This window comes from Macrobrachium nipponense, chromosome 10, assembly GCF_015104395.2.
Source record: "Macrobrachium nipponense isolate FS-2020 chromosome 10, ASM1510439v2, whole genome shotgun sequence".
Classification (NCBI taxonomy): domain Eukaryota; kingdom Metazoa; phylum Arthropoda; class Malacostraca; order Decapoda; family Palaemonidae; genus Macrobrachium; species Macrobrachium nipponense.
In genome coordinates, this window is record NC_087204.1 from 29,776,966 (window position 1) to 29,795,939 (window position 18,974).

Sequence of the window (18,974 nt, forward strand, 5' to 3'; positions counted from 1 at the left end):
CTATTTGTGAATATTTGTTTCTTCTCTGTTATGACATTTATTATTAATTAGGTCATAATGATGATAATTAACCCTTTCAGCTCCCGCGACCACTATATTTTTTCCGAGCTACCGAACATCTCATGTAGATGGCGCGCATGTGTCCCCTTCCTTTCTTTCTCTTTTTTCTTTTTTTTTATTTTTTTTTTACCTCCTAGACCATTTTATTGCACTGGGCGCGCTTTTATATCTTTCCCGGAATCTGAGAATCCCTTCACTTGGCACTCATAAATACTGGAGATTCTCCTGAGACGCTGCGTACCTTTTGATTTTGCCAGACATAGATTTTCCTTAGATGTCTCGCACTTTGTTGGAGCCTGGGGTCACGGTCATTTCCCCCACGGGACATCTTTCAACTTAATTTCTTCGATTTTATGTTCTTCTTTTGGGGGTTTGCGCCCACAGAAATGCTCCTGCAGGTTATTTATGTAAATGATTAGTTAATCAATAGGCAGCCTCAAGTTATTTTGCATTGGTTTCTCAAGAATATTTTGTCTTCGGGTTCTGGGTTCCAGGTTCACTTTGATATTCCTACGAGCAAGTTTTTAGAGTAATAGGCAATATGAAAGGTTACCAAATAACCTTTTATAGCCCAGACCTGAAAAAACAAAATGGAGGTCAAGGAAGGAGGAAGGATACAATGATAGACTTTCCTGTTCAAGGAAGAAATGTTATGCGTCACAAATACAGAAGCAGGAACAAAATTCCAAAGCTTCACAGTTACATTAATGCTAGCACAATATCGTGTAATTTGATTATTACCGTTTTCCTTAGGGAGAATGTGCGAGGAAGTGACCATACAGGTGTTACATACTTGCCTTTGATATTGCCCGGCTTTGATATTTCTGCAAGATACCTATCTCTTCGTTTGGGCTTTAGGTATCATAATTTTAGGTAGGTGTTTTTAAACTAAGTTTTAACAGAATTTTTTTTCCCGGATTCGCAAGTCGGTTGTTTACTCGTGTGAGTGCGTCAGCCTATCTGTCTATCCACTTTATACACTATATATACGTATTTACGTATATGTATGTATACATATATTATATATATACATATATATATATATATATATAATATATATATATATATATATATATATGTATATATATACATATATAAGAATTTTAGTGGTGCAGTTCAGCAAATATTAGTCAATTTATGAGTTATAAGCCAAGGAAAGGATAATTTTGAATTAGTACGAATCCAGGGAATTCTGAGAAAATTTCAATGAAATTTTTGGAGGTACAAAGTTGGAAGTAGATCAGGATAAAGATCCAGTATTTTCTTAAAAAAAGATTTTGATTAAATTCTGAAAAGGCACATTATGTTTGGAGTGTAAATCTTGATAGAATCAAAGATTTTTTTCACTTGCTTTCAGTTGAATCTTGTGGAGGGATTATATTGTCAGATAAAGTGTTAAAGTTGGAGGTGGGGTTTAGGATTCAATGTTGGGTTTCAATGAAACTTGGAGTCGTAGACTGAGACTGGTGCATATTAATCCTGGCTCTCGTGCACTGATTCCAGTGAAATATTTTTTTGAGCGATTAGATCTGGAGATAATCTAGATACGAACCGAGGATTTTCTGAAGAGCGCTGTAAACTCTCTCTCTCTCTCTCTCTCTCTCTCTCTCTCTCTCGTCGTGCCGCCTATGAGCGTATTTTCCTCAGTGGTCGACAGCCACTGTGGAATCTCTTCAGAAAATTATTTCTATATCTATTTTGGTTTATGATTTAATTTATCTCGTGTGCTCCTTGATTTAAAAGCCAAAAGTGCGGAAAGTACTACAGATCTCCAAATGTACTTGCTTTAGAAAAGCTGAGAGAGAGAGAGAGAGAGAGAAACATTGACTCTTATTTCTAAGTTTAGTCAAATTAACGGTAATGTAAAAGAGTTGAGGCCTCGCGTACTACCATAATGCTCGTAACAAGGTATTATTATTCTGCTTATATAAGAAAGAAAGGCGATAGACACAGAGCCCTCGGGTGGACACAGGAAAAATATATGGATTCTCATTGAGTTTTATTGTATAGAGATTATTATTATTAGATCTGTTAAGAGACAAATCTATACAAAAAATCATCAAGTTTCACACTATCACGCAGCCAGATTGTAGTGAACGGTGACAGCTGTCATCCGGGTAACAGCTAAATCCCCTCCCCCTTTTTTCCTCAGACTCCTACTCCCCGCCCCTCCCCCTTCGCCCCTATCCCCCCTCCCTCCTCTCCCTCTTTCTCTCCCCCTCTCACTCCCATCTCTCTCTCCTCTCCGACTCCTACCCCCCCCCCCCCCTCTCTCTCTCTCTCTCTCTCTCTCAGACTTACGTAAATCGGTGACCGTGAAGGTAACTTTTTTATATGATTTATTTCTTGTAATATGACATGAATATCGGAAGTAACTGACGTGAGGAGGGGAGAGGGGGGGACGGGGGTTAGGACAAAGTTGCCGACGATACAATGAGGCCTCATAGCGGAGTATAATAATGAGCGTCGGCGGAAAGAAATAAATGTGAATTAAAGGCGTGCTGGCCCTCGGCCTTGTAATGTGGCCAGGGATGTGGTGGAGTGAATGTCCCGTCTCTTGGACACGTCAGGGCGGCAGCTCGGCGGCTGGGTGGGACGTCTGGGCTGCGCCCCTTTAACTCCTGCACGGAGGGAGAGAGAGAGTGTGTGTGAGAAAGAAAGAAGAGAGAGAGAGAGAGGCATTGGAGAAGGGTAAGGAAGATATATATTGCCCTATACCCTGCTGCCACCTCCTCTTCATTCTCTCTCTCTCTCTCCTCTCTCTCTCTCTCTCTCTCTCTCCTTCTTCTCTCTCTCTCTCTCTCTCTCTCTCTCTCTCTCTCTCATCTCCTTCTTCTTCTTCTTCTTCTTCTTCTTCTTCTTCTTCTCCACAACGGAAAGTAAGTCTAGAAGATCTGCGTGTAATATATTACATCATGAAGACAAAAAATCACATGAAAAAGCAATGTCAAAAACGTTTTATATAAAATTGTATATATATATATATATATATATATATATATGTATATGTGTGTGTGTGTGTGTGTGTGTGTGTGTGTGTGTGTGTGTGTTGTTTGTGTGCGTGTGGTCGGGTGTTGTGTGCGCGTGTGTGTGTGGTTGTGTGTGTGTGTGTGTGTGTGTGTGTGTGGTGTGTGTGCGCGCGCGCGCATGTGTGTATTGTGATTAATTTTTTCATCCATGACTAGTGCCATTGTATACTTCGTATAACAAGTTTTACAAATACAGACAATGAGTGCCAAAGGTTCTTCTGAATGTGTGAAGAACATTATATACTGTACGATAATTGACGCCAGTAAGATTATCAGATAAAATCATTATGATAGAAGATATAAATAAAAACATGCTTTTTGCTTATGATAGGTGTATGCGAAATGTTTTAACACGAAATATAGAACAAAGGCACTCGTAATCTGTCTACCGAAAACTCGGTTAGGGCTTCACGATCTAGTGGTTTCTGCTGTAAACGATTTTGATGTTTCTGCTGTGAACGATTTGCTGTTTCTGCTGTGAACGACTTGCTATGTTACTGTGAACGATTTGCTGTTTCTGCTGTGAACGACTTGCTGTTTCTGCTGTGAAAAATTTTACTGTTTCTTCTTTAAACAATTTGCTGTATCTGCTGTAAATGATATGGTCTTTTCTGCTCAAATGATTGGCTGTTGCTGCTTTAAACGATTTGCTATTTCATCTTTAAAGGGTTTTCTTATTCTATTGCAAATTATCTGTAGTTCCTGCTACTAAAGTTCGGCTGTTTAGGCTGAACAAGAATAACATGTTTATGCTGCAAGTGATCAGCTGTTTGTGATGCAGATGTCCTGCTGTTTCTGCTTTAAACGACCCACTGTTTCGAATTGCATTCGTTGTTTCCATTGCAAACTTTTAGCTGTTGACGATGTGAATGATTTGCTACAAAAGATCGCGTTTTCTTTGCAAAAGGTCTGCAGTTTCTGATGAAAACGATCAATTTTTTTCTGTTTTAAGCTACCAATTGTTTTTGCTGTAAGATTCACACATCTGTTGCAAGTGGTCAGCGTTTTTGCAACAACCAATTAGCGATTTCTGCGGCATATGGCCGTTGGTATTTTGAGCAGCCAATCGATCGACAGTTTACTCTCCAACGATCACATTTTTCTGGAAACGATTTCCAGCAGTAACCGTTTGGGGTTATATAAGTATTCTCAGCGGCGTGGTTGGTATGGTGTTGGCGTGCCACCTCGGTGACCGCGAGTTCGATTCTCGGACATTCCACTGAGGGGTGAGAGATGTGTATTTCTGGTGATAGAAATTCACTCTTGACGTGGTACGGAAGTCACGTCAAGCCGTTGGTCCCGTTGCTGAATAACCACTGGTTCCATGCAACGTCAAAACACCATACAAACAAACAAACAAATATTGATTTGTCTTCACGTTGTTAGTTCACCTCTCTGCTTTCAATGCTTTTTCCAAGTAGAGTTCTGGTTAATAATAATAATAATAATAATAATAATAATAATAATAATAATAAAGTCGATAAGCAAACAGAATGAAGGTATATTGGTCTCATATTCGAGACTGTACATAACGTCGCGAGGGTCGGGACTTAGCCTCCCAATTTTCTCTTATACTACCTTCATATAATTGTTATTGTATAATTATTATAGAATTATAATAACTGTTATTAAACTAAAATACTTTACCTAAGAGTGATTATTGAAAAGATTAGGATTATCGAGACGATTATCCCCATTTTGATGCTCGATGGAGCCAGTTGGAATTCATATTATCAACATTATCACCGAATTGTCTTCAGTAACATTCAATGGTATCATGATGATAATGATAACGATAACTTATATTTTCTTATTCCCGTTTTTATTGTTTCTTGAGTGTGGTAGCTTCACGATATACTACTACTTTTACAGCTGATATTGGTAACAACACTCAATGTATTTCTTATACCATTAACTATGAACAATAGAGCATCAAAATTTACTACTCACAGAATCACATTCACCCTTATTGTGTTGAAGTTAATAACCTCATTGTTGCTAAAGGAAAAGACGATTTAAGCTGTATTGATAATAACTGTGGTTAACTGCTCTACGATAGGAATTATTTTGAACTCTGATGTAAAATAAACATTGTATATATATATATATATGTGCCTATATGGATTTTCTCTCTCTCTCTCTCTCTCTCTCTCTCTCTCTCTCTCTCTCTCTCTCTCTCTCTCTCTCTCTCTCTCTCTCTCTCTCTCTCTTCCAGCGATGTCTGTCTTCTGCCTTGGCCGCATCGGAAATTCAGTTCCGAGTGTAAAAATATATCAGTAATAAACATCCACATAGATTTGCAAAATTGATGGATACGTAGGTAGACGGATTGATAACTCTATAAGTAAATAGAGAACTATAAGGTAGATAGCTCGATAGATAGACAGGGAGCCTTCTTCATGCAGACATGCCTTGGGATTCTTAGCCCCCCTTGATATTGATTAGTTCGTCACAAATAAATAATTCACCCATTCGCTGTTCTGCGCGTCTCTCTCTCTCTCTCTCTCTCTCTCTCTCTCTCTCTCTCTCTCTCTCTCTCTCTCTCTCTCTCTCAAGGGAACACTCGCTCCAAACCAGCACGTTCCTCTCAAGGTACTTCTTTTTATCATACATACATACATACATACACACACACACATACACACACACACATATATGTATATATACAATATATATAAAAAGAGAGAGAGAGAGAGAGAGAGAGAGAGAAGAGAGAGAGAGAAACTATCAAGTTAGTGAGAATAGGTGATAATATTGATAGGATGATTTTGTATAGCCACCCACGAACTAGTACATTATTCTTCAAGTAATATTATATATATATATATATATATTATATATATATATATATATATATATATATATTTAGATATTATAGTTATTTAAGAGAGAGAGGAGAGATATTGTGGGTGTGTACGGGTTAGTTTGATATTAAGGCACTTTTATCCTAAAATATGGTTCCTCAGGACCTGTCGTCACACGCAACCACTGTCACATTGATAATACGCTACCTGCTGTTGTTAGTACGTTAGTTTCAAAATGGTTATATATATATATATATATATATATATATATATATATATATATATATATATATATATATATATATAATACATACACGCCCCACGACACACAAATATATATAATACACACACACATATATATATTATATATATATATATATATATATATATATATATATATGCACGATTTTTAACATTTATATACATATATATATATATATATATATATATATATATAATATATATATATATATATATATATATGTGTGTGTGTGTGTGTATATATATATATGCACACATATGTATAAGTATATGTTATATATATACATACATATATGTACATATATACTTACACTGTACACACACTTACAATTCTGCACCAAGTATATCATCCCACCCGCATATACTTATATACACAATCATTTATTCAAACTTGCACAAAACTCCAGCTGGCTTTCCTTCCACCCGAAATTGCTTGGCCCCCAAAAGGGTACGTCACGCGATCTGCTATGACCCTAAAAGGCACGGGGGACCTGACGCGGGTCGATAAGATAGTACTCGTAGCGAATAACAGCGAAGTTTGCACCCTGCTTTCTTCAACCCGCCTTTATATAGACCTTTTTGATTCTTTATTTTACCAAGAGGCCAAAATGTCTATCCTTTTTTGGGGGAGGGGGTTCGTTATATAGGTTATACCTTTTTATTTTACTTTACCAAGAGGCTAAAAGATCTACTTTTTCTTTCTTAGTTAAACTTCTCCTTTCCTGCTTTCTTTTTTCAAGTCTTGTCATTCGGATGTAGACTAGAGAAGGACGTAAGGTTCAGCTCTTAAAGGAAATCTGTTGGATATTTTTATTAGTTAATATTCATATTCTCAATTAAGTGCTATATATTTTTCTTCATCCGTTTACCCTGGTTTTATCATATGGACATTCATTTGAGGGACATTTGCCCAGAAACTGAATGGCATTTTCACTTCTTCGTTTGATATTATTACGGTTGTTTTACTTGTTTTGTTTTGGAAATTGTTATCTCTATATAATTGTTGCTGTTGTGGACATTTACTTAGATATTATGTGGTATTTCCGCTTGTACTACGTTTCTTATCATTATTAATGTTGATTTTTGTCTGTTTTCTCTGGAAATTATTAATGCTATAATTATTATTGCTTTTGTTGCTGTTTAGGGTATAAATATATTCGGAATAACCTTAAGATGGTAATTAACTTAACAAGCTTCATTAAGATATAATTTACTTATGTGAAAAATTAGAATACAGACAAATGGTTGAAGCTATATTAGCAATCATGAATTTAATCACATTAATAATAACTATTATACTGATAGTAATATTTTGTATAAATATTAACCCAGTGAATAATAATAATAATGATAATTTTTAGCTTCATCAAGTTAATAATAATAATTTACTCACAAAGTTATGAATTATCCTCAACGAGTATTTTGTTGATGACTGGTGCTAACTTCCACACCACCACTTGGCTCGATTTGAAATGTATGCGGGCCTGCAGTTGGTCGCGCGCATTGCACCAACTTGGGAGGAACCCCGGTAGGGGAGCTGGTTTTTTGGGAAAAAGAGGGACGAAAAGTCTACGGACTTTGCCTTCACGTTTCACTTACTCGCTTACCAGTTTGTTATTATTATATAATATAATAATAGTATATTATATTTATTATATATATTGTTATTATTCACAACAGTTGCTTTAGTAGTGATATTAATTCGGAAATGTGCAAGTCAAGGCCACAATTATAGCATGATTAGAATGATTTATTGAGAGAGAGAGATGGTCCTATAATTCAAGGTGAATCGATTCTATTGATGAAAATGGATTAACCAGTTGACAGATATGCATGGTGGAATCATTTTGGTCTTTTACAAATAAATTTCGTTTGTAGACATTAGAGCAAGAACAAAACAAAATCAAGGAATGAAGAATGTTAACTATAGTTTCTTTTCGATCCATTCCAGATTGAGGACAGGTGGAGGATCAGAGAATGGAAGAACAGAGCAGCAAGAGTGGAAGATCAGACGAATGAATCAGGGGAAGACTCAACGAGGAGAGGAAGAAGAAGCGGCTGTATGATCGCTGCAAACCTGCTGGTAGTGTTTGCTGGCTTCGCGACACCTGTTTCGTCTTTGCGATGAATCAGCCACTGTTTTGATTTCGTCTGGAGAAAGATCATAGAGAACCAATCGATGTTTTAGCTCGATAAGCCCTCTAGATATTCGCAAACTATCTCCAGAATGAGATACGAATGTAGATAACCGATTCGTGAAGAGATAGACAGCCATTTTTTCCACACCCTCAAATTAACCTGGGCGTCTCTGGGTGCTTAGCGGGATTCCCCCGAAGAAAAATGCCACTCGCGGTCGCTAGGCTTAGTTATAACCAATGCCCCCGCGTGAAGACTATACAAAAGGTTGCTTAGGAAATTGCTCGAACCCGCTTTGAAATGGCAGGTCTCATTTCGGCTCTACGTCCGAAGCTGCCTCTCTCTAGTTCAAACGCCGGAAGAGGCCCCTCAAGCAGCCAGGCTCTGTTTCAAATCGAGATGCCCTGTTTGGCTCTAGATCGCCGCGTCTAGAGCGAAAAAGTGGGCGTTGCCGCTGAAGAGTATTTATAAAAAAAAATAACACGCATCTTTTTCAAAGCACTTCTCACCTTTCACTCGTAATATAGATAAAACAAAAACAAAAATAAAAAAAAAGATATTTAAAAGGTTTATATATTTTCCAACGTTTGTAACGTAACAGATAATACTTTAGCCATACTTTAAGAAAATAGAAACGTTCGCTCTCTCAGCATGACGGAAAAGGGAGTGACGATCGAGAGGTCGCCCTCGGGGCTGGGCATGGGCATGTTCAGCCCCCACCTGGGCGGCGGCGGCGGAAGTAACTGGGACCAACAGCAGAATGCGATCATCACGAAGATCACGCCCACGAACGCCCCGGCCGCCCGCATCAACACCGACAATCAGGAGAAGGAGAGGAGGAGGAAAAAGAGCGGGGACAAGAATAACGTGGTGAGTTGAGAAACGTTGGAAAGAGAGAGACGTTTGGTAACATTTGTAAACGTTCCAGAAAATTTTCCTTTCAGTTTCTCTCCACTTACGCTGGGCGCTAATGGTCCGTCGTAAGCATTGCGCAATTGCTTCCGTTCATTTCCTGAGAAAATACACAGTTTTCATTTTTGACAAAATAAATTTCTTTTGAACATTTTTAAAATAATATCTTTTAGGATTTTAAAACTGTTTTCACTTTACTCCATCTCCTGAGAAATACAATTTTCATGCTTTCATGCAATAGATTTTTAATGAAAATTTTAAAAGTAATATCCTGTATAATTTTAAAACTTTTCAATTTCACTCAATTTCCTGAGAAATGATACAATTTTTATGTTTTCATGAAATACATTTTTTATGAAAAATTTGCACGTAATGTCCTTTAGATTTTAAAACTTTACAGTTTCACTCCACTTACGATGAAGCATGAATAGTTTAATTTATTTTTTATTTTATATTTTCTGTTTTTAAATAGAATATGAGATGTTCATTCGTTTTTATTCATTAGTAAATTTATGAAATCTCTCCTTAAAGACATCATCAACCCACGCAAAGTAGATGTCAGAATACCTGGCTGTTTTGAAGACTCAGGCTTCTGTGAATGTTGTATGATTATTGCATATTCATACGTATAAGCTTGTGTCATTTTATCTGTTATTGTCCTTTCGCTGTCTCATTTTTTATTTTTACTTTCCTTCTTGTAAATGTGTTTGTGCATTTTGATTAATGACTGTAGTAATGGTATATGGAAAACATTCACATTCTCTAACTAATGAAGGAAACAGTAAGACCTTTGTTGTGTAGACATATGAAGACTGGTCTTTTTGTCTCTGATAATAATTTTTTTTTTTACTGAATCCATACAATAGTCGTTAGTCACTTTGCTTATTCATTTCCTTCGACGCGAAGCTATGCCTACCTATTTCCTTCGGCATGAGAAACATGTCCCTCTCACTTCCGATCTCTTCCAGGGGCGTAGCTGCGTCTGCGGAGGCTGGATCCGGGCTGGGCAGCTGGAACACGACCTGGCCGAGTTGAAGACTACCCACAATAACCTCCTGGCCGGGCTGCATGTACAAATCGAATCTCTCAAGCAGAAAAACAGAGGTAATGGTACTTGCCTTCAGTTACCTACCTTTGTGAGAGGTACTTTATGTATTAGTAGTATCACTTAGGTTGTCGTGCATTTTTTATTGATTTTTTAATTTGTTAGTTTATTTTCTGTTACTTCTTGCTAATGAACACCGCTTGAATGTCAAGTCAGTGGTCTCTGCGGGCTTGTTCCATATGAATAGGGTTCATCTTCTGAATAATAATAATAATAATAATAATAATAATAATAATAATAATAATAATATATATATATATATATATCCATATAATAATATATATATTATATATATCTATTTGTATATGTATGTATGTATATTGTATGTATGAGTTATGTATGTGTATGTATGTATGTATGTGTGTATGTATGTATGTATGTATGTATATACTTACATACATACATACATACATACATACACACATATATATATTATATATATATATATATATATATATATATATATATATATATTATTCGTCTTCATAATGAAGGTACATTGGGGTCCAAAGTTCGGTATGGTACGTGACGTCCTTGGGATCGGGACTTGCCGTCTGGAATCGCTTATGAATTATTGTCATACACACACACACACACACACACACCAAGATGTGTATGAAAGCACACACACACATATTTGTGTGAATGCTTATGTGGAAAATAAAGGAACTGTTGCAGTTAAGGTTTATAGCTGAATATACATGGCACGTTGGATGCAAATGAAGAGCGGATTATGGAAATGAATAACGGACTATGATGTATGGTTATACATTTTTTATCATTTGTTATTTAATAGAAAAAATTGATTTTACTGACATATCAAAGATAAAACCATCGATGCCTAATGATTTCCATCGCATGGTTTCGAGATCCATAGAATATGTGCTTTCGATTATTGCATATTTTAGCCATTTTGATGTGGAGCATCTCGAGATCACTTGAAGTGGTTTATTTCAGTGTCCATAAAACACGACCGTTGCAAATGCCAAGGTCAACAAGGAGCGCCTCAGTGGCATGGTTGGTATGGTCTTTGCGCCCCACCTCGTTGGCTGCGGGTTCGATTCTCGGCCATTCCATTGAGGAGTGAGAGATGTGTATTCATGGTGATAAGAAGTTCACTCTCGACGTGGTTCGGAAGTCACGTAAAGCCGTTGGTCCCGTTGCTGAATAACCACTGGTTCCATGCAACGTAAAAACACCATGCAAACAAACAAACAATCAAACAAACAAGGTCAACAAAGGCAGGAGGCCTCTAAACTAAATGGAAATTTGCGAGCTTTCTACCCTGTTATTCATGCATGTGTTACCAGTGGGTCCATTTAATAATTGATGATTATTGATTAGTTCATGAGAGGATAGAATGTTGCCAAAAAACCGCGTCTATTGAGTGAAATTAAGAAATCGGAAGGACTGTTGACTCGTTGGTTACCAGGGCACGATGATGAAGCCCTCCGACCTTTGGAGGACAAAAGACAGCCAACGAAAGTAAAACGAATCAAAGTAATGTGAGTCATATCTGTAGTAATTATCTCTAGAGAAAAATGTTCATTTTAGAATCATAGGGCTAATAACTTTTAAGAGAAAGAACAGTTAGTAAGGAGTCATTTTTCATACAAGAATGAAAGCAGGTTTTGTAATGAAATATAGTAAGTTTACTCTACTTTTTATAGGACATTTTTTTAATCTGAAAAAACGTACCGAACGTATAAAAGAATAAACACTTTGAAAGTGTAGTATTTTCCTGGTAACGAATCCTCGCACGCTGATACCACCTTGATCTCCCCGGAAGAACGAGTCGACTACATGAAAGCCTGTCGCGATTGATTGTGAGTCTAGAGGGCCACACCAGGCTCACTATTATCAAGGTTAGCTGATTGATTTAGATACAGTGGTCCTAAAACCAGCAAGAGCCCTTGCTGAAAGTGTAGTAAGATCTGAATGATTAGTATTGGTTGCTGGTATGGGGATACTGCCGTCAGTGCGCCTCATGCAGTGCACTGTAAGGCATTACTTATGGTTCTTTGCAGCCAAGTTGTAACCCCTTTCATTCCTTTTACTATATCTCCGTTCACATCCTCTTTCTCTCATCTTACTTTCCACCCTCTCCTAACAATTGATTCATAGTGGAACTTCGAGGTTTTCCTCGTGTTTTGCCTTTAAAACTTTTTTACTGTCAGGTCCCGTTTCAGCGCTGAAAGACCTCATAGGTCCCAGCCCTTGCTTGGTCCTTGCCCTGGGTTCTTTCTTCTATCACTCGGCCTCTTACAGCCAATCAGGAACGAAATATCTTAATAGTCCTCCGAGGACGGTAATTCTTCGGGAACAAAAGAGGGCCACAGTACCCTGAATGAGGTCCTGAAGCCATGAAAAATACGGGCCCTTTTTCACTCACTGTCTCCCTTCAGGTGGCGACACCGCAGCCACCACTAACGACATCACGCGAAGCGACCATTTATAAACGTGGACCTGGTCGGATCGACCCGTTCGACTTCACTGACAAAGGGCAAAAGTCGCTGTTTGACGACCCCCTCGCCGCCTTCCCTCGGTGGTGGAAGCAGAAGGGACGCGTCATATGTTTCGAGCGCGGCAGTGGAGAATACGAAGGAGTTTTGAAGGACTTTTTCTTCAATCCATTTTCGAATAACAACGTTTACGTTTGATTTTAGTTTTGTTTTGTATTGTGTGGCTTGTGTTGTCAAGTTGCGTTATATTACTTCTTAACAGTATCAAGGCGTGTAATAGCATTTCATGATTTGTAGTTTATCAAGTTTGTTACGGCATTTCCTGACTTGTATTTTAACATGTTATATCATTTTATGACTTGTAGTTTATCATGTTAGAGGATTTAATGACTTGTATTTTAACATGTGATAGCATTTCATGGCTTGTAGTTTATCATGAAAGAAAATTTCTTGACTTTTATTGTAACATGTTAGAGGATTTAATGACTTGTATTTTAACATGCTATATCATTTCATGACTTGCAGTTTATCATGACAGAACATTTCTTGAGTAACATGTTAGAGGATTTAATGGCTTATATTTTAACATGTTATATCATTTCATGACTTGTAGTTTATCATGTTATGGGATTTAATGACTTGTATTTAACATGTTATATCATTTCATGACTAGTAGTTTATCATGATAGAACATTTCTTGACTTTTATTGTAACATGTTAGAGGATTTAATGGCTTATATTTTAACATGTGATAGCACTTCATGACTTTGACTTGTAGTTTTGCAAGTATGATATAGCAGATCATGACTTATGGTTTATCATGTTAAAGATTTTTTGGCAAATGGTTTATCAAGTCATGTCATAGTAATCCATAACTTGTAGGTTATCATGTTATAGCATTTCATGACTTGTAGTTTATTATGTTGATGACTGAGACTTTATCATGTTAGAGCAGTTAATGACTTAGAGCTTATCATGTTATAGCATTTCATGACCTACGGTTTATCAAGTTGCTATATTCGTAGTTTATCATGTTATATCATTTTATAACTTATAGTTATCATGTTATAGCATTTCATGACTTTTATGACTTTTAGTAAATTTGCATTGCGGTAAAAAAATTGTATTTATTTATCAGTTTCAAAATATGGGTATCAGACATTTTTGTGGTAATACTCTACGGCAGAACGTTAGGTTACGGTATTGTGCAATGCAGCGAAAATACACTCTTAACAATATATAGAATTGTCATGTTATATTGTTAAAAAATGCACAGTATTTGTGTAGATGCAAAGTGGGAAGTATGAAGCCGTGGCAGTGAGTTGTGAATTGTAATTTGTTTCTTATATTTGATATTTCATGGATCAAAAAGTCTATTCTTCAACTCTTTCATTCTACCTCCTACTACAATTCTCCTTGTATTTTAATAATTGACTCATATTTTTATAAGGTTATTTATTTATTCGTTCATTTAAGTTTTCTTTTTTAGTAAGTGATCTCTTCTTTCTGGATTTCCAATTATTTTCTGTTACTTCTTTACAATGGACACCATATTCTTTGAAAGCCCGAATTTCAAGTCAGTGGCCCCTTCGATGTGCTTGTTCCATATGAACAGGGTTCATGTTCTGATTAACAGAAGAAGAAGAAGAAGAAGAATGAAATATTTCAAAAATAGGGTGCAGAGATCCTTGACTTATTTTTATAAGTTATTAGAATATCAGAAATCTTTGGCAGATGTCACCTGGAAGTTAGTATATATAAAAAAAACGCTAAAGTCTCTGAATCACTTCCAGATCTCACCTTCCAACTGCTAATGGGTCCCTACGCAGGAGGCGTGAAGACCGACGTTCCTCTTAGTCCCGAGAGCGATGAAGCCACCTCACCGAAGGTAAGGGCGCATCTCCTCAGGTATGTTCAGGTGAGAAAAGTGATTTTTATTAGGACAGATCTGTTATACTGGAAAAGGTAGTCATTTATCAAGTTGAAAAGATAATCATTTATTAGGACAGATCTGCTCAGGTGGAAAAGATAGTCATTTATCAGGTGGAAAAGATAATCTTTTATTAGGACAGATTTGCAAACGTGGAAAAGGTAGTCGTTTATCAGGTGAAAAAGATAGTAATTTATTAGGACAGGTCTGCTCAGGTGAAACAGGTAGTCATTTATCAGGTGGAAAAGATAATAACTTATTAAGGCAGATCTGTTCATGTGGAAAACGTAGACATTTATGAGGACAGATCTTCTCAGGTGGAATAGGTACTAACGTAATTTATCAAGTGGAAAAGTTCAATCATTTACTAGGACAGATCTGCTCAGGTGGAAAAGGTAATTAGTTATGAGAACACGTATTTCTTTAAGGGAGTTAAAGGTAATCACTTATAAAAATAAATCTTATTGGGTGGGGAATTGTAGTTAGTTGCAAATGCAAAACGCTGGCGAGAGGAAAGGTAATTAGTTTTAAAGATGGGCTCATCAAATGGAGAAAAACGTATTTTGTTATAAGGGAAAAGAAGCGATTATTCATGAGAACAGACGTGCACAAGTGCGAAACAATATTTGATTAAGGGAAAAATAACTAATGATGAGGGCAGATCTCCGGTGGAAACCAGTCAGTTATGAGAGTAGATATTTTCAGGGGGGGAAAAGTTGATTAGTTATGAACACAGATCTCAGGTGAGAAAAGACTTATTCAATCATCTTTGTTATTTGTTTTATAGGCCTGTGTATCTGTATAGTTTAAAGGTCATTAGTTATTTTATAAATCTGTGTAGAAAAGGAAGTATAAAGTTCGTCGTTATCTTATAAAGCTTTGCACCTAACATATATGTATCTTATTAGTTACCTTACAATTCTGTATACAATCCTTACACGCACAATGACCTCTTGCAGAACGATGTGCCAAGCAAAGTCGTGGACAGCAACAAGGCCAAAAAGGAAGCCACCTCGTCTACCTCGTTGTCCTCCGATTCGCTGGTGACTTCCAGCAACAACAGCAGCAACAACGCTGTGGCCAAAGAGAAGGAGGAACCGAAGCTCGAGAAAGTGAACGAAGAAACGCTGACCAACGGAGATGTCACCGTTGTCAGGTCAGAAGAAGTTCTCTCTTCCAGTCAGGTCCCGTAGTTGGGGTGGGGAGTGCCGTCAAGGCACCTCACGTCGTGTACTGTAGGCGTTACTAAAGGGTTTTTGCAGCTTCCTTTCGGCCCCTAGCTCCAATCTCTCTCATTTCTCTTACTGTACATCCCGTTCACATTCTCTTTCTTCCATCTGATTATCCACCCTCTAAAAATTGTTTCCTATGGCAATTGCGAGGTTTTCCTCCTGTTACAACTTTCTTACCCTCTTTCTATCAGTTTCCCTTTCAGCGCTAAATGATTTCATCGGTCCTAGCTCCTGCCTTTTGGCCTAAATTCTATTATATTCTCATACAGTGAGGGGTCTTGAGTTAGTGTACATGAATAGGTTTGGAGGAGTGACTGATTATATGAAATTTAGGCTGTCGACAAGTCCTGAGGGCACTTACGGTCATTCTTTGCTTAAGACTGGAAAAGAGCTAGTTGGAGTAGCTGGGCAGCAAGGTAAAGAGTCCTTTGAATTAAATGAGATGATGTAGAAGGGTCTGAAGGTGCAGGTGGAAGAAAAGTCCACAGTAATGATCAGGTTGGACAGTAAGGTTGAAGGAAGAGGAAATGGAGGTAAATTGAAAGGCTGAAAAGTGGATGCAGCTAGGGGCCCAAGAGACGCGGCAAACACCCTTTAGTAGGATGTCTACAGTGCACCACATGAGGTTCATTGACGGCATTACTCCTCAGGGGGTTTTAGGAGGAGCAAGAGTTCGAACGAGATAGTAGTACATGTCAGTGGCAGATTGCACTGAGGGTCGACGACATGCTGCTGAGTCGTCTGTGTATTATTTTTCAGAAGAAATTCGTCCTTCACTCAGCGGTTAAATGGTGAAAGTGGCAGGGACTCGTTTTCTGCTTTTCCCAAGAACCTTTCTATTATGGCAAATGGCTGTGCATATGGCGTCTTCCTGGCAGAATTGCCATAGCATGTCCCAGAAGAAGATGGCTTCTTGACATTGGCAATTGTATGTTGTTGGTCTCCAGTTATATGTATATGTACTGCCTTTTTGTCTCTTTAGAGGGAAAAATAACTTTCCAAATTGAATGTCCTAATGCCTCTCATTATTAGTTAAAGTTGTACCTGATTTAGAAAGTATCAGTTTGATGTAAAGAGCATAGTTTGTGTGAGGTCTCGGTGCACTGACGATGACTAATTCAAGAGCATCTGGTTAATTTGGTCCGAATGCTATTGCAAATAGTAATATCAATACAACAGAAGAAAGAGGAGGAAACTAATTTCACTTTTAAGGGAAAAACTGACGTTAAATCCTTAATGGTAATGATGAAGTTTGACATATAATACTCAGATTCATCTCAGCTAGAGGCCAGTCTTCTTGATGGCTAACATTTGTAGCAGTGTTCTTACAAGGTTTAGTGTTCTTGAGATTCCTTGTTAACAAACATTTTCCGTACAACGCGTATGCACTGAATTCGGGGCCTTGTATACTTTCTTATTATTATTAATAGGGGTTAGTTTTTCCAGACCTCTGAGTCTCAAGTAGACTCTTCTCTAGACTCTTCTCGGGCTGGTTCTCAGGGATCAATCCTGAGAAGAAAAAAAAAAATAAATAAAAAATTTAGACTTTATTCGAGAAACCCGTCTTATTTAAAAAATTTATGGTTTTATTAATTGAAAAATCCCTGCTTTCAGCAAGAATACTTTTCATTTCCGAACTCCGCAGATAAATAGATCTTTGCCTTGTACTTTCAAATGGGATAATTGGGTTCCTCATGATACAGACTTCAAAGTGGCTGTTCATGGCACTCTGTTATGTCCCGCGTTGGATCAAATATTTCTATATAAGCATTCCACTTTCACTCAATGATGAAGCTCAGGAAAATGGAACTCAACTTTCGGTTAGAGATCATATGCCAGTGAGAGATAGCTTTTAAATCGTAAGCTTCTTGAATTCTAAAGAGATTTTCATGTTTTTTTTTTTTTTTAAGAGGCCTGATTTTATTCATTTCTTAGTCGTTATGTATCTCCAAAGAATTGTATTCCAACAACTCTGACAGACATACGGGATTCTATTATTGTTGTATAATTAATGATACAATTATTTAATTATCACTACTGTACGTAGTAGGTATTGCTGCTGATGAAATAATATCTTTTAGAGCTGGTAACAAGAATAAGTTAATCATATTACCCTTCGTTTCCCATACATTCTGCTTGACAGTTTAGATCTTTTCAGGCGCAAGCTCCGTGGCAGATCCGGGCGCGGTGACCCCCGCCTGGTTCGTTCCCTGGATCTGGAACTACTGGAAGAGGAAGCCCATCACACACGGATACTTTTGGAAGAGGAGAGGGCTAAAAATAAGTACTTGACCACTCTCGTGGAAGACCTCAAAAGGTAAGTGAATGGAGAGGTGCTGAAGGCTGCAGGTGTCTCTTATGTTAAGTATGGGAATATAGGAAGGGTTGTTTGAAATTGGTGTTAAGAGTATTCACGAAATGTTTGTGGTGTTCTCATTTTAAGGGGTGAAAACAAGCCACGCCCACCATGTTGATTGTAACTTGCTTCTTGATACTTTGGCAACTTTGTTATTCATATGGGCGTGGCCTGTTTCTTAACCTAGACTGAAAGCGCCTGTAACCCTTTAATAAGAGTTTGTGGAAATTTGTTTTCTTAAACCTCGCTTAGCCAGTTATCAGAAAAATATGTACATTTACAACCAGTACTCACATAAAATTATTTTCTTAACTAGTACTCACATATAATTATTTTCTTAACCAGTACTCACATAATAATTATTTTCTTAGGAATGCTTGTTTGCTGAAGTTTTTGTTAATTGATTTTTTATTTTGATCATGGATAACTGCTGATCTTAGACAAAAAAAATCCTAATTATGGTATTCTTAAATATAAAAAAAATGTGACCTGAAGGTTCGAGGTTTTAGTTTTTACATAAACTATGGAAATAGTCTGTGAAAAAATGTAATCTGTGAAAAAAAATGTAGACATACCATTAATGGTTCATTCTTTAATCTATCTGTTCAACCATGAAAGAAATACCGGACTTGGAGATATGAAAAAGAATGTTACCACCATTCCTTTTGAAAAGTTTAATGCCTAAAT

At 37.2% G+C, this 18,974-nt stretch overlaps 1 protein-coding gene across 3 annotated transcripts in view; it reads left to right on the plus strand.

Annotated features, from left to right (window-relative positions):
- LOC135223534 (nuclear transcription factor Y subunit beta-like) overlaps window positions 1-18,974 on the plus strand; it is a 59,269-nt gene that overhangs the window by 27,532 nt on the left and 12,763 nt on the right. For all 3 annotated transcript variants that reach the window (XM_064262011.1, XM_064262010.1, XM_064262012.1), the window contains exons 2-6: window positions 8,106-9,160; window positions 10,171-10,306; window positions 14,563-14,657; window positions 15,659-15,855; window positions 18,090-18,248. In XM_064262011.1, the coding sequence (XP_064118081.1) occupies window positions 8,942-9,160; window positions 10,171-10,306; window positions 14,563-14,657; window positions 15,659-15,855; window positions 18,090-18,248 (806 nt within the window). In that variant the 5' untranslated portion in view covers window positions 8,106-8,941. The remainder of the gene's footprint in view (window positions 1-8,105; window positions 9,161-10,170; window positions 10,307-14,562; window positions 14,658-15,658; window positions 15,856-18,089; window positions 18,249-18,974) is intronic.